The following is a 16,568-nucleotide window of genomic DNA, read 5'->3' as shown; positions in this document are numbered from 1 at the left end:
AGGCGGGAGTTGGTGCACAGGAGCTGCACCATCCAGCTGCCAGGTTCAACAGAGAATTCGGGTGTGAGGAGAAGTGATACAAGCCCCAGCTGGAAGATGAGAACAATTTTGGGTGGGGAGGTGAGGAGCAAGGTGCTCAGTGCAGTGCTGGACCTTAAGGGCTGCTTTTCCTGCCTGTCCAGGCCTCGGGAAGAGACACTCGGCATCAATGGCAATGGAATAGAAATTTCTAAACTGAAAAGTAATTAAATAAACCTTTTCAAATAACTTTTATCAGAAGCTTTTTGTAATCTTCCTGCACTTGGAAATGTTCCCAATTCCCGGGAAGACAATCTGGAAGAATTGAAAAAAACAACAGGGTTTTCATCAGGGTTTTAATGAGCCCCATTGGTGTATTTGGGCTGAGTCCATGATCCTCAGGTACTGAGAGGAGACTGAAGAAACCTCTCAAGAAGTCCAAGTCAGAAACAAAGCCCCAAGTCCCTTCAGCATTAATGGGCCCCACTGAGGGCTGTTACTGGCAAAGCCTCCCCAGGGACTTGCTAAAGCAAGTAACTGGAGGCTGTGATTACAGGTAGACAAAGGCAAAATGCAGGTGTCTGATGGTGAGAACAACCATAGGCTGATCCAGAGTCCCTCTGGGTGACCTCTTGCACCACAGGTCTACCTTTGGAGTGACATTTCTCTTTCCTCACATCCAGTCTGAACCCTTGCAGTTGCACTTTGTAGAGGTTTCCTTCTCTTTCCACTAGCCAGAAAACCTCCATCATCTCTGAAACCCCTCTTCAAGTAGTTGTAGGCTGCTACTATAGTGTCAGTTCAGCAAGTGGAGTGAATATCCCTCAGCAAGGCCACCTAAAGGAGGCTTCTAGAGGAATGGGTGATGCCATCAATATAGAGATCTAAGTACCATGGGACAGCAATAGAAAAAGCCAATGGTGTGGATTGAGAACTTCTTGGCAAGAGCCAAAAGGAAAGGTGGTGTCCTTGGGTGCAAGGTGCCCCATGCTCTGGGGACAGGGCACCTCATTTGGGACAGCTTCCTGCCCATAGCACCCTCTCTGCTGAGCACACCCCGATCTCTGCCCGCACTCACCAGTGTCTCCCAGAACCTTTGCACTTCCCCTGCAGCAGCGACACCTCACTCCAGGAGGTTCCTGCATTCCCCAGGCTCAGGGATGCTTCCTGCATTCCAGGCAAGTTTGGGTGGTGCAGGAGAGGGAGACAGGAACGTCAGCTCATGGGGCATGATGAGCAGTGTTCAGGCACCCCCAGCAGTGGGCATTCCCCATGTGCCATGCTGAGGCATGTTCCCATGAGGGAAACTTCTCAGGGTAACCTCTGTTTTGTCCAGGGTCTGCAGCCACACTCCAAGGGACACCTACTCCTCCTCCACCTACAGACATCAACTGCTTTCCATTGCTGGGCTCAGTCCTGCTTGTAAGGATTTGTTAAAGCCCTGAACCATCCCCCTGCTTCTTGCTGACTTCCCTCCACCCTCTCTCACCTCCCTACACACTGCTCATTGCCACTAGTAACTAACTGAAGAGTTAAGAAGCTCTCAAGGCTTCCTCAGGGGGTGACCATGTTTCTCCATTCACCACTGATGGATCCTAGAAAGGCCACTTGAGGAAACCCATCCAGATGTGTGAGGGGAGGACTTCCCTGAGGCACCTCTGTGCTCTTGCAGGTCGCAGTGCTTTTGCACTTAGGCTCCAGGAGTTCATTTGCTGCCATTCCTTTGGGGTTCATTTCTTGAAAAACAAAGCTTTGGGCTGATCTGCACTCCCCCCGGGTGGCCTATTGTTCCACAGCACTTCTTGGTGCTGAGAAACTTCATTTCTTTAATGTTATTGCTGTCATTCACTCTTACTTGAGAAGGTAGCTCTAACTGCACTGTGGGTAACCTCTGGCATGAAGTTGTTGGACCAGTGCTGCTTCTGTCTTTGCTGACTGTTATCATTTAATGCCAACAGCTCTCTCCTGAGAGGAATGCTGCTTTCCATGGGTACTCGGAGACAACCTTCTTGTCCTGGGAGGAGGCTGTCCTGTAAGGCCTGTCAGACTTGCTCATGCTCCTTCACCATCAGAGCTGCTTCCCATGGAACCTCCTGGATCAGTCCCCAAGCAAGTCCAGGTCTTCTCCTCTGGAGTCCAGAGTCTGTTCACTGCTGCTGACCTTCCTCATGCTCTTTGGCATCTGAGTCCCCACTATTGCATGCTTATGACAGCCTAGGCTGACACTGATGGACACATCCCGACCAGCTTTTGCTTGGTGGCCAGGAGCAGGTCCAGGGGAGCATCACCCTTGTTGGCCCGCCCTACATCTGTGTTATTAGGCTGTCCCAGGACCCTCCAGACTGTTGCACCCTTTTGCTTTGCCTGGCCAGTGAATGCCGGGGCAATTCCAGTTCCATAGGAACCTGCTCCTTAACCTGGAGACTTCCTCAGGTGCTGACAAAAGACCTTTTCTGTTTCCCCTCCCTGATTAAGTAGTTTGTAACCATGAGCACAATGTCCCTCTTACCGACTCCTCTGATCCTCAGTGACAAAAGCCAACCCGACCTCTTCCCTGTCACATAGAGGACCTCCAGAAATCCAAGCTTCCCCTTCATGGAGGGGGCATCCATCCTCCTCATCCTTCTTGTCTCCATGCTACACCTCCTGGGGTTCCAGCCATCAAAGGGACATGAGATTATCTGTACAATTCTCCCCTTACAGAGCTAGATCTAAGCAACAGCATTTTAAATGATGCCTCACAGAGTCCAGTGTCCTTCTTCACTGTGCTTGGAGGATGCTGTCTCTGAAGGCCACATGTACTCAGGCACACAGTTAAAATGCTTGGGCTGTCCCTTACTTGAATCATCAAGGAGGTGAGTAAAGACTCTGCAGTCATGTACTTTGTGTTCACTCAATGCTTGCAGCGAATGGGTGGCAGAAAGGACAGACCCAGCTCCGCTGATAGCAAGTGATGGCTGATGCCTATGAGTACTACAAGAATATTCCCAAAGATATTGTCCTGTCTCTATATCAGCCTGCACGTATCTTTGACCTGTCTCTATTACCTGCATGTAACTTTGACCAGCCCTTTAATGCCAAATGTCAGCAGAGATTTGCAACTGGGCACCTCCCTCCTGGCCTTCATCACTGTTAATGACCATGAGAGCTGAGACAAGGAGCTCACATGTAGGTGCCTTTTTAATGAAGACCTGAGCAGAGGCAGGAGGAATCCCACCTCCTGTGGGTTAGTGGTGAGCCTGGGAAGGAGCTGAGTCCCCTTCCAGCCCCAGGGCTACAGTCCCAGGAGGAGATGCCTCAACTAACCAGGCTGAATCCTTTCCTTCAGCAGGAGTAAAGGAGATCCCTGCCTGTCCTGGTCTGCCTGTCCTGTCTAATGATGGGAGAAGAAACAGGCTGCCCACAGAAGTGGTTGTGTCACCATCCCTAGAGGTATTTAAAAGACATGTAGTTATGGCACTTGTGGACATGGCTTAGTGGTGGACTTGACAGTGTTTGGTTAATGGTTGGACTTGAAGTTCTTTTCTGAATTAAATGGTCCTACAGTTCTAAGAAAAGCTGATGTTGAGACCAAACTCTGTCTCTCAGCAGAGAAATGACACTGCAGAAATAAGTGTGTCTCCCAGCTGAGGGAGGGAACATCAGTGCTTGCTTCAGGCTGTTTCCCGTGCTGTTCCCCTGGAGCCCCAGGGAGCCCTGGAGGGAGCCCAGAGGGGCAGAGGCAGTGCCACCTTGGGCTGGGCCTCTGCTGCTGAGCTGGGCCGGGCTCCTGGGACGCAGAGAGATGCTGGCAAGCGGGCAGCGCTGCAGAGAGACAGCTCTGGCCAGGAGCAGGGCTGGGGCACTGCCTGCAGGCACCGAGGGCAGACCTGCGAGCCTCAGAGAGCTTAAAGGCACTTGGCAGTGGAGGATGCTGAGAGCTCCGTGCAGGAGAAACCTTCCCAGCCCTGTGCGTGGTAAGGCTCTGGGTGCAGGGCAATGCAGCTGCAGTTCCTGCAGGGATCTCCTCAAGCTGCTGCCTCGGACAGTCCATGGGATCTGTCAGGAGGACTCTCTTAGTTTCTGTGTGTAGATAAGGAGGAGGATGTGCTCCAGAGCAGGGCTTCCCTGTGCACCATCTGAGGGACAGGGCATGAGGGCTGCCTTCTCCCAGGGATGGCTGTGGAGGTGCATGTGGGGGTGCAGGCAGGGATTGTTCAAGAAGCACAGCAAGGCTGTGAAAGCCTCGCTGAAAGGGAAGGAGCCTGTTCTATCAATCTTCTGCTCTGCGTTGTCTGGGTGGGAAATTGGACATAGAAATTAATGTCTCAATTCAGGAGAAGGCTCTAAAATTCTAAATCTATTAGAATAGTTACTGTTAGAGGTGAATAAACCAGGGAGCATCAGAAATCAGCACATGATGTCTCACAGACAGCATCAGTGAAGTTTTCCAACCTCACCAGGGTTGGTGTGAGGTTCCCATCAGAGCCTGCACAGGCAGAGATGCCCCTGGGCAGAGCCCTGCTGCCGGGAGGGGTGTGCAGGGCAGAGCTGAGCACACAGCCCATGGGATGGGCTCTGGCAGCACTGAGAGGGAGCAGAGCTGGGCACAGAGCAGCAGCTCCTGGCAGGGACAGCTCCAGGCAGCAGAGCCATGGGCAGGGAGTGGGGGGAAAGTGCAGCCCAGGCCTGGGGAGGGTGCGTTCAGGCAGCTCTCTTGGTGTCTGGCACTGGAGGTGGCTGCTGGCCATGCTCTGCTGGGCAAGGAGCTGACTGTCTCTCTAGAACATCTCCTCTGCAGTTCCCTGCCTGTCTGCTCTGCCTGTCCTGCTGGGCTTGCGACCTGCCCCCAGACAGGCACAGCTCTCCCGCAGGGTCCTCGCGAGTGCGGAGCCTTCCCTTGGGGGTCAGCACTCTGCCCTCAGAGTCATTTGCTTCTGCTGCCAAGGGCTGTCCCCTGCTCTGTGTATCACAGCTGCACCTTGGGCTGGGAGAGAGAAGTTCTGCCCTTTGAACCAGCAGGGCTCCCTGGTTGGCACCAGAGTCCACTTGTTCTTGATCTCATTCTTTGTCTCTTCTCTGTTTTCTGTTTCAGAGTTATCTGTGTGTGCAGTAATACTTGGGGCATCACAGGGGCAAGTGCAGGGCAGCTGGGAACAATAGTGATGGACTCTGCAGCTCTCCAGACTATGCACTAAACCGGAGGCTGCTGAGCCCTTTCATCAGTCCTGTCTTAATACTGGCTGCACATTCAGTCACAAAAATTAGGATTTCTACACCTAAATATTGGACTTGTCAGATGAGAAACTTCTCAGACAAAATCACGGTCAAGTCACGCAGAGGCTCTGCTCTGCAGCCACAATCTTCATAGTTGTGAGTGCAGACACTGAACCTCTGTTACATCCGACATCCCTCATGGATATTGGAGCTTTCACAGAGCAGCTTCTTGAACCCCCTGCAGCAGCGCAGAGCTGAGTCCTTGGGAGCCACAGTGCTTCTCCCAGCACACTCAGCCACCAGCACCAGAAACAGGAAAATGCATTTGAACTTGGCGGCAGGGGGGAATGGTGGAAATCTCATGAGAAATTGACTGGTTTTATCCTGAGAAGTCTCCCCTAACCTGTCACTGCCTGTTCCTCCTTCAACAGTGCTCCATACCCTGAAGCAGCAGATGTCCAACGGCAGCTCCATCACCCACTTCCTCCTCCTGCCATTCGCAGACACGCGGGAGCTGCAGCTCTGGCACTTCTGGCTCTTCCTGGGCATCTCCCTGGCTGCGCTCCTGGGCAACGGCCTCATCATCACCAGCACAGCCTGCGACCAGCACCTCCACACCCCCATGTACTTCTTCCTGCTCAACCTCTCCCTCCTGGACCTGGGCTGCATCTCCACCACTGTCCCCAAATCCATGGCCAATTCCCTCTGGAACACCAGGGCCATCTCCTATCTGGGATGTGCTGCACAGGTCTTTTTCTTTCTCTTCTTGTTTCAGCAGAGTTTTATCTCCTCACTGTCATGTCCTACGACCGCTACGTGGCCATCTGCAAGCCCCTGCACTACGGGACCCTCCTGGGCAGCAGAGCTTGTGTCCACATGGCAGCAGCTGCCTGGGGCACTGGGTTTCTCACTGCTCTGCTGCACACAGCCAATACATTTTCACTACCCCTCTGCCGAGGCAATGCTGTGGAGCAGTTCTTCTGTGAAATCCCCCAGATCCTCAAGCTCTCCTGCTCACACTCCTACCTCAGGGAACTTGGGCTGCTTGTTACTGGTTTCTGTTTAGCATTTGGGTGTTTCGTTTTCATTGTGGGGTCCTGTGTGCAGATCTTCAGGGCCGTGCTGAGGATCCCCTGTGTGCAGGGACGCCAAAAAGCCTTTTCCACGTGCCTCCCTCACCTGGCTGTGGTCTCCCCTTTTGTCAGCACTGCAGCATTTGCCTACCTGAAGCCCCCCTCCATCTCCTCCCTATCCCTGGATCTGGTGGTGTCAGTTCTGTACTCGGTGGTGCCTCCAGCAGTGAACCCCCTCATCTACAGCCTGAGGAACTGGGAGCTCAGGGGTGCTCTGAGGATAGTGGTGACTGGATGTGTTTCAGCAGCCATAGACTGCCTGCTTTCCTCTGCAAAGGGCTCCCAGTGTAGGTCATGACAGGGCAAGTCTGGCTTTCCTGCTTTACATTTTTTTGCACTTGTGATGATGTTGTCTTCATAGAAGTGTCAGTTTTCATCCCCTCGCACTTCAGCATCTGCCCTTGTCTGACCCACAGACTTTGTGTCAATGCGGGTCTCTCACTGTAGTGAAGAGAAATAAATAATCCTGCAGCAACTTCTTCTCTGTGATACGTCCTCACATGGCAGGAATGAAGGGGAATGAAATCAACTTTCTGGCTGCTCCAGCTCTGGGATGGCTGCTCTGTGCCTGGAGCAGGAAGAGCTCTTGAGGAGCCCAAGGGCTGGGGCTGTTGTGCTGGTGTGTGGAGATGGGATGGCATGGGGGGGCTGCAGAGCTCTCTTTCAGGGTGTTCTGGGGAGGAGAGCAGGGGACACAGGTGTCCCTGCAGGGGACTCACCTGCACTGGCACAGGCTGGGGCTGCCTGGCTGGGAGCAGCCCATGGCAAAGGTCTGGGTGGGCAGGAGCTGGACAGGAGGCAGCGTGTGCCCTGGCAGCAAGGGAGGACAGCAGCATCCCGGGCTGTATGACCAGGAGCACGGCAGGAGAACAAGGGAAGGGATGCTCTGGAATACTCCATCCAGGTTTCAGATCCCCAATCCAGGAACGCTATTGGCAAGCAGGAGTGGGTTTAGCAACAGGCCCTCAGGACAGGCAGGGACTGGAGCACGTTGCCTGTGGGGAGAGGCTGGGGGAGCTGGGCTTGTCCAGCCCGGAGAAGGGAAGGCTGATGGGACCTGAGATCTTGGGAAGGGAAGGCTGTTGGGGACTGGCTGCCTGTACCAGCAAGGAGGACATGGAGAATCCAGAGCCAGGCTCCTCACCATGGTGCCTGGTGGGAGGACAAAAGGCAATGGGGGATAGTGACAGAGGAGAGGTTCAGCCAGGACATAAGGAAACCTTGTTCCCATAGGCTCAGGCAAGTGCTGCATCAGGTCACCCAGAGAGGCTGTGCAGTCTCTGGCCTTGGGGTTTTCCAACTGGGACTGAATCAAGCCTTGAACCACTTGCTCTGACCCTGTTCCTGACAGGTTGGACTTGAGACCTCCTGGTGTCGCTTCCAACCTCTCTTCTGTTGTGATCCTAGAATGATGGGCTTATGAAGGGCCACAAAGATTCTCCAAGGGCTGGAGCACGTCTCCAATGAAGACAGGCTGAGAGAGCTGGGGGTGTTCAGCCTGGAGAAGAGAAGGCTCCAGGGAGACCTTACTGAGCCCATATCTAAACAGGGCCTACACGAAATCTGGACAGGGGCTTTTGACAAGGGTGTGCAGTGACAGGACAAGGGGGAATGGCTTTAAGCTGAAAGAGGTGGGATTTACATCAGGCTTTAGGAAGGAATTCTTCCCTGTGAGGGTGGTGGGACACTGGCACAGGCTGCCCCGTCCCTGGCAGTGTTCAAGGCCATGTTGGACACAGGGGCTTGGAGCAACCTGCTCTAGTGGAAGGTGTCCCTGCCCGTGGCAGGGGGTTAGAACTGGATGAGCTTTAAGGTCCCTTCCAACCCAAACCATCCCCCGACTCTGGGATTCCATGCAGGGATCATACTGCGAGTAACTGGGATCACACTGGGATGAACTGGGAGTGACTGGCACTGTGCTGGGTTCATGCTGGAGGTGACTGGGATTGCACTGGGGGCAACTGGGACAGCACTTGAGCTGACTGGGAGTGACTGGGATATACTGGGAGCTACCAGGACTGTGCTGAGGGTAAGTGGGGCCATGCTGTGGGCAACTGGGATCGCACGGGGGTCATAGTGGGCTATAGTGGGGTCACCTGCGGAGACCCCCCCCCACTGTGGGCGGAGTGATGCAAATTTGTGGTACCAGAGCAGCACCCGCCACTGCTGTGTCCCACGGCCTTCACCTGCCCTGAGACTGTGAAACACCCTGAAACACCCCAAACCATCCTGAAACACCCCCAAAACACGCTCAAACACGTCTGAAACCTCCCAAGACTCCCCCAAACATCCCAAAATATCCACAAACACCCTCAAAACACCCTCCAAAACAGTCCAAACGTAAAAAAACCACAACAAACTGCTTCCAAACACCCTAGACGACCCCCAAAATACCCTGTAACACTTCAGGACTCCCCCAAACATACCCAACACCACCCTAAGCCTCTAAACACTCTTAAAGTACCCCTGAAACACCACAAACCACCCCAAAACCACCCCCTGAAAAAACCCAAACACCCTGAAATACCTTTCAAACACCACCCCCCAATGCACCCGAATACCCCTAAGGCCCCTCAAAACACCCCTCAAACACCCAAAACGACCCCAAAACACTCCCCAGAACAGCAAACCACTCCAAAACACCCCACAGGACACCCAGAAGCACCCCTGAAACACCTCAAAAAAAACCCCAAATCACGCCCAAACACCCGATGGACACCTTGAAACATGCCCAGAGCCCCCAAAATAACACTGGGATCCCTCAAACTCCTCATGTCCTTGTCCCCTCCCTGCTGTGATGCCATGGACTAAATCAAACCCTAACCCCTGACCCTAAACCCTATCCCTGACCATAACCCCTATTCCTGACCCTAATCCTAACCCTCATTTGTTTTTATAAGAAGATATAAAATGTTATTTTAATTCTTATTATAATGAGAGATACGATTTTATAATACATACAAATTTATAAATTATACACTCTAATATAAATCCTTTCAGCCCGGTGGGCCCATGACACCTCAGGCCATAGAAACTGGGGGGAGTCACCCAGAAGGGATGGGTCACTGCTCAGGTCTGGCCGGGTGTCGCTCAGCCGGTGCTGAGCAATTGTATTGGGCATCACTGCTGGCTATTGGTGCTTTCTTTCCCCTTTTGGTTCCATCTCTCTCCCCTTGATGTTTCCATTATTATTAATAACAATAATGCTAATATTACATTGTGGTTTATTTTAGTTCCTGACCTGCTCTCATCTCCACCCACGGGTTTTACATTGTTCCCATTCTCCTCCCCATCCCACCCGGGTGCTGAGTGAGCGGCTGCTGGTGCTGAGTTCCCAGCTGGCTTTAAACACTGACCCTGTCCTGGCCCCTTTGCTGTGGCAGCAGGGGCTGGACGTTTGCACTCTTGGAGCTCGGCTCTTTGGATGGGCACGGAGCTGGAAGCAGCATTATTTGGCTGAGGAAGCGCAGCTCCCGAGTGTTGCTGGGGCTGGGGCAGTGCTTGCCAAGGGCAGGGAAGGCCCAGCAACAGCTCCTGCCCTGGCACTGGTGCTGTGGGAGCACAGGGGCTCCCGCGGGCATTGCCGCAGTCAGGATTGCGCAGGGGTGGCCAGAGCCCACCAGCTCCTTCCCACCTTCCGCAATGCCCGGTGGGCTTCTGGGCTGTGCCTGCGCCTGCCAGGGCCTTTGTCACCTTCCAGAATGCATTGCCAGAGCCCAGCAGAGCACTGGAGCCTTCCGCAATGCCCGGCGCTGGCCTGGGCTTTACCAGAGCCCACCGGGACCCCTCCTGCCTTCCGCAATGCCCGGTGGGCTTCTGCGCGCATTGCTGGAGCCAGGCAGGTCCCCTTGTGCTGAGCTCCCAGGGACAGCACCAGCAGCTGCACTGCCCAGGGGCTGCTCCTGCCCTCACACCTTCTCAGCACCTCTCACACCAGCAGCTCCTGCACACACAAGGCTCCTGCTTCGCCCCCAGCACCTCTGCAGCCAGAGCTGAGCTCCAAGCACAGGAACAAGCCCAGGGCCTCCTCCTCACCTCTCCCCTGCTCCTCCAGCTGCGATGGCACCAGCACATCTCCTGACAGCTTCTCCTCCCTTTAGAGCACGCACCCACAACGTGTTTCAAGCGAACACTAAAGCAGGATTGAAAAGTCAAAGAACACGTACCTGGATGCGCAGGGCAGCCAGGGGAGATGCAGCCTCCCCAGGGAGGGGTCTCCTCTGCACTGGTTCCTGCAGGGCTCTCGCTCCTTAAATAGCCCACGCTCACCGGGGGGGCCCCTGTCACAATGGGCGTCTCCACAGCGACCGCCACGGCTTTGTGATGGCGGCAGCATCGTGCCCATGGCCACTGGGCACCCAGGGGTGCTCCGGGAGTCACTCTAGAGCAGGGCTTCCTTCATGCGAGGGACAGGACAAGACAGGTCCCTTGTCCCGGGGCTGGCTGCAGGGTGTGAATGTGGGTGTGCAGCCAGGGGTGCCCAGCGCTGTCCTTGCGAGCAGGGTCCCTGCACCCCAGGGGCTGTGTGCCGGGGCAGGGACTCTGCTGCCTGTCAGAGTCAGCACTCAGCCTGCCCGGGAGCTCCCCACGGTGCTCGGGGAGAAGTTGGGGGGGAAGGATTGACCCCAGCAGGGTAGCCGAAGGGCACTGCTGCTGTAGAGAGGGTGCTACAGGGTCAGGGATACTCATAGCTCCAGATCACCCCAGGACATTTCCAAGGGGACTTTCCAAGGGGAAGCTGAAGGCAGGGGTTGCTATAAAGACAAGGAGCTTTTCTGAGCCTGTGTTCTCAGTTTCCTATTTGTGATGAATTTGGGGGTAGAAATGAAAAGGAGCTCTCATGCTTGAACAAATCTCTGAGACTCCTGAGGTGGAACTTTGGGTGAGCAGCAGGTCTGATATGAGCACCCTGAAGTGCCTTCAGCCACTCCTCTGCCTATGGACAGCACCAGCATCATCCATCAGCCTTGGTCTGACCTGCCCTTTTCCACCTGCAAACAGGAACACGTGCCCAGGCAGCTCCCTTAAAACAGGGAGGACTAAGGTGAGTGCAGAGAGGTTCACATGAGGTCTGTGAGCACTCATGGGGAAAAGACATGACACAGGGAAATACCTCCCAGCAGGAAAATCTCCAGGGATATGATCTGGGAACAGGAGAAAGCTAAACCCAGAACTGCTGTGGCAGGGAGAATTCAGAACTACCCATGTGAGCCCTTGTATGCAGAGCCCTTCCTCTGAGCAAGCCGCCTTGACTCCTCTCCCACCCAGCACAGCTCTGCCCTCGGGGCCGGGGGTCCAAGGCGTGACCCCCCTCCCCTGCAGGCAGAGCTCCCGCAGAGTCTGTTGCTCCATGCCCCTCACCTCCCCCCCCCGCCATTTAACTCTGCACCACGTCCGTCCACCTAATAGATTCGTTGCTGAGTCGGTGCATTATTCGTTCATGGATTCATAAATTCATGAATTCATCCTTTCATTCCTTCATCTGTTTCTTTCTTTTTACTGAATCCGGGTTCGAGGTTTTTGGGGTTTTTTTAATTTTTTTAATTTTTTATTCATTCATTCATGTTTTTATCTATGTATCTATGTATCTATGTATGCATCTATGTGTGTATGTATGTATCTATGTATCTATGTATGTGTATGTATGTATGTATGTACATACGTATCTATCGCCCTCCCTCCGCAGCAATCACCCGCTGGCCCAGCACCCGCCCCAAACCCCTCCCTCCCACCCTGGAGGGAAGGCTTCTGTGTAAACACACGCACACCCTGTTTCTTTCTGTATTCTCCTTCCCTTTCTCTCTCGGGTTCTGGTCTAGGACTTGGTCTCCCCGTCCCTCCCTCCCGCTCTCCTTTACTGTCCGCCTTCATTGGATCCTGTTTCTCGTGGCCGGGAGCCCGCCCGTCTCTCCCACCTGGCAATATTCCGGCTCTGCGTTGGGGACGGGGCCTGGGGGCTGTGGGGGGTGTCGGGGCCGAGCGCAATGCCCGCGGGCGGGCTGGGCAGCACCGGCTGCAAAAGAGAAGGCGGCGGCGCTGCACCAGCGGAACAAACCCAGTTCCGCTGCCACCAGCGGAACCCCCCGAGAGGCCCCTGGACCGACAGACCCCCCAGTCCCAGCCTGTGCGTGTGTGTGAGCGTGTGCGTGTGTGCGTGTGTGTGTGCGCGTGTGTGTGCATGTGCGTGTGCATGCGTGCATGTGTGTGCGCGGGTGTGTGTGCATCTGTGTGCACGTGTGTGTATGTGTGCATGTTCATGTGAGTGCATGTGTGCGTGTGTGCGCGCGTGCATGTGTGTGCATGCGTGCGTGTGTGCATGTGTAAGACTGATATGTAAAACAGGTATTTGTCTCAACCATCACTCTCTGTGAGCTCTGAACTGTACCGGGTGTGCTGAGACCGTTTACCCCTCAGGAAGAGACTTTATTGCTCTCTGAAACAACTTGTGCGTTCAGCTCTGTTGATTCTGCTGCGCGCCCTTGCACAGGCAGGAGGCTGGGATGTTTCAGTTCTGGCAACCGGGCTGGAACATGCTGGCACGAAACGAAAAGCGGATGGGAATGTCCTTGCAGGAACCAAAAAGCAAACAGGAATGTCCTTGCAGGAACAAACTGGGCAGCAGATAAAAACCTGCTGAAATGTGCGATTCACGGATGCAGCCCATGGCTGCTCGCAGTTGTTGCACAATGCTGGGGCAACGGCTATCTGATCGACATCCAGACACAATATGGTATAAAGGACCGCACGACCACCTGCTCGTTGGAAGACTTCTCCAGGGTCAAAGGGAGAACAGCGATGGGGGACATTATGGTGGGGATCTCTTACAGACCGCCTGATTAAGAGGATTCTGTGGATGAAGCTGTCTAGAGACAGATAGGAGCAGCCTCACACTCACAGGCCCTTGTCCTCATGGGGGACTTCAACCATCCTGATATTTGTTGGAGGAACAGTACAGCCTGGCACAAGCAATCCAGGAGGTTCCTCGATTGTGTGGAAGACAACTTCCTCTTGCAAGTAATAGAGGAGCCGACAAGGAGAGGTGCCGTGCTTAGAATCATAGAATCATAAGGGTTGGAAAGGACCTTAAGATCATCTAGTTCCAACCCCCTGCCATGGGCAGGGACACCTTGCCCTAAATAACGTGGTCCAAGGCTCTGTCCAACCTGGCCTTGAACACCGCCAGGGATGGAGCATCCACAACCTCCCTGGGCAACCCATTCCAGTGCTTCACCACCCTCACTGTAAAGAACTTCTTCCTTATATCTAATCTAAACTTCCTCTGTTTAAGTTTGAACCCATTACCCTTTGTCCTACCACTACAGTCCCTCAGGAAGAATCCTTCCCCAGCATCCTTATAGACCCCCTTCAGATACTGGAAGGCTGCTATGAGGTCTCCACGCAGCCTTCTCTTCTCCAGGCTGAACAGCCCCAACTCTCTCAGCCTGTCTTCATACGGGAGGTGCTCCAGCCCTCTTATCATCCTCGTGGCCCTCCTCTGGACTCGCTCCAACAGCTCCATGTCCTTTTTATGTTGAGGACACCAGAACTGTACACAGTACTCCAAGTGAGGTCTCACGAGAGCAGAGTAGAGGGGCAGGATCACCTCCTTTGGCCTGCTGGTCACGCTTCTTTTGATGCAGCCCAGGATACGGTTGGCTCTCTGGGCTGCAAGCGCACACTGCCGGCTCATGTTAAGCTTCTCGTCAACCAACACCCCCAAGTCTTCTCTGCAGGGCTGCTCTGAATCTCTTCTCTGCCCAGCCTGTAGCAGTGCCTGGGATTGCCCCGACCCAGGTGTAGGACCTTACACTTGGCTTGGTTAAACTTCATAAGGTTGGCATCGGCCCACCTCACAAGCGTGTCAAGGTCCCTCTGGATGGCATCCCTTCCCTCCAACGTATCAACCGAACCACACAGCTTGGTGTCGTCAGCAAACTTGCTGAGGGCGCACTCAATCCCACTGTCCATGTCACCGACAAAGATGTTGAACAGGACCGGTCCCAACACCGATCCCTGAGGGACACCACTCGTTACAGGTTTCCAACTGGACATCGAGCCATTTACCACAACTCTTTGCGTGCGGCCATTGAGCCAGTTTTTGATCCACCGAGTGGTCCATCTATCAAATTGATGTCTCTCCAATTTAGAGGCAAGGATGTCATGAGGGACAGTGTCGAACGCTTTGCACAAGTCCAGAGTAGATGACGTCAACTGCTCTGCCCCTGTCCATCGGTTCCGTGGCTCCATCATAGAAGGCCACCAAATTGGTCAGGCAGGATTTCCCCTTAGTGAAGCCATGTTGGCTGTCACCAACCACCTCGTTGTTTCTCATGTGCCTTAGCATGTTTTCCAGGAGAAACTGTTCCAAGATTTTGCTAGGCACAGAGGTGAGATTGACTGGTCTGTAGTTCCCTGGGTCTTCCACCTTCCCCTTCTTGAAAATGGGGGTTATATTACCCTTTTCCCAGTCATCGGGAACTTCACCTGACTGCCAGGATTTTTCAAATATGATGGACAGTAGTTTAGCAACTTCATTCGCCAGCTCCTTCAGGACCCGTGGATGGATTTCATCAGGTCCCATGGACTTGTGCACGTTCAGGTTCTTAAGATGGTCTCGAACCTGATCCTCTCCTACAGTGGGCCTAAGGTCTTCATTCCCACAGTCCCTGCATTTGCTTTCCAAGACTTTCGTGGTGTGGTCAGAGCATTTGCTGGTGAAGATGGAGGCAAAGAAGTCATTAAGAACCTCAGCCTTCTCCAAATCCATGGTAGCCAGTTCTCCTGATAGCTTCCGGAGAGGGCCCACATTGTCCCTAGTCTGTCTTTTATTTGCTACGTATCTATAGAATCCTTTCCTGTTATCTTTTACATCCCTTGCCAAACTTAATTCTAGCTGGGCCTTAGCTTTCCTAATCTGGTCCCTAGCTTCCCGGGCAATGCTCCTATATTCTTCCCAGGCTGCCTGTCCTCGCTTCCACCTTCTATAAGCTTCTTTTTTCCCTCTAAGTTTCCTCAGCAGCTCCTTGTCCATCCATGGAGGTCTCCTGGCCCTCCTGCTGCACTTTCTTCTAGTCGGGATGCAACACTCTTGAGCACGTAGCAGGTGATCCTTGAATATTGACCAGCAGTCTTGGGCCCCCCTGCCCTCTAGGACTGTATCCCATGAAACCTTACTAAGGAGGTTCCTGAAGAGGCCAAAGTCTGCTTTCTTGAAGTCCAGGGCAGTGAGCTTGCTGCATGCTCTTCTCACTGTCCTGAGGATCTCAAACTCAACCATCTCGTGATCACTAGAGCCAAGGCTGCCCTGGAGCATCACATTTCCAACCAGTCCCTCCCTGTTGGTGAGCACGAGGTCAAGCACGGCACCTCTCCTTGTCGGCTCCTCTATTGCTTGCAAGAGGAAGTTGTCTTCCACACAATCGAGGAACCTCCTGGATTGCTTGTGCCGGGCCGTTCCGTCCCTCCAACAGATTGCAGGATGCTTGAAGTCCCCCATGAGGACAAGGGCCTGCGAGCGTGAGGCTGCTCCTATCTGTCTGTAGAGCGCTTCATCCACAGAGTCCTCTTGATCAGGCGGCCTGTAACAGATCCCCACCGTAATGTCCCCCATTGCTGTTTTCCCTTTGATCCTGACCCACAAACACTCTGTTACCTCATCACCCGTCCCCGGACAGAGTTCCATACTCTCTAGCCTATCACTGACATAGATAGCAACGCCCCCTCCCCGTCTGCCTGGCCTGTCTTTTCTAAGCAGCCTGTAACCTTCCATTCCGACACTCCAGTCATAGGAGCCATCCCACCATGTTTCTGTGATGCCAATGACATCATATCCCCGTAGCCTTGCACACATCTCTAATTCCTCTTGCTTGTTCCCCATACTACGGGCGTTTGTATAGTGGCACCTTAGCCGAGCTCCAAATGCAGCCGACTCAATGGCTGGGGCAGCTGGAACATCTCTACATCGCTCCAAGCACTTATTACAGCTGCTGGCAACTGACCAGGAGTGTTGGGATGGATCAATGCTCCCCTCCCCCAACACATCTAGTTTAAAGCTTTCTTGACCAGCCTGGCAAGCCTCCTACCAAAACAGCTCTTCCCCTTCTTTGTCAGACCAGCTCCACCAGCCTCCAGTAGATCTGGCCTCCCAAATGGAGCCCCTTGTTCTAAATAGCCAAACCCCTGACTATGGCACCACCATTCTAACCATTTATTAACCTGCCA

General features: G+C 53.7%; 1 protein-coding gene across 1 annotated transcript in view; it reads left to right on the top strand.

Annotated features, from left to right (window-relative positions):
* LOC115618304 (olfactory receptor 14A16-like) overlaps positions 1–13,187 on the top strand; it is a 118,894-nt gene extending 105,707 nt beyond the window's left edge. Inside the window, exon 2 of the mRNA XM_030509742.1 lies at positions 13,024–13,187. Within this exon, the coding sequence (XP_030365602.1) occupies positions 13,024–13,187 (164 nt within the window). The remainder of the gene's footprint in view (positions 1–13,023) is intronic.
* The last annotated feature ends 3,381 nt before the right edge of the window (positions 13,188–16,568 follow it).

This window comes from Strigops habroptila, chromosome 20, assembly GCF_004027225.2.
Source record: "Strigops habroptila isolate Jane chromosome 20, bStrHab1.2.pri, whole genome shotgun sequence".
Lineage (NCBI taxonomy): Eukaryota > Metazoa > Chordata > Aves > Psittaciformes > Psittacidae > Strigops > Strigops habroptila.
This window is presented reverse-complemented; position numbering and strand designations above follow the sequence as displayed.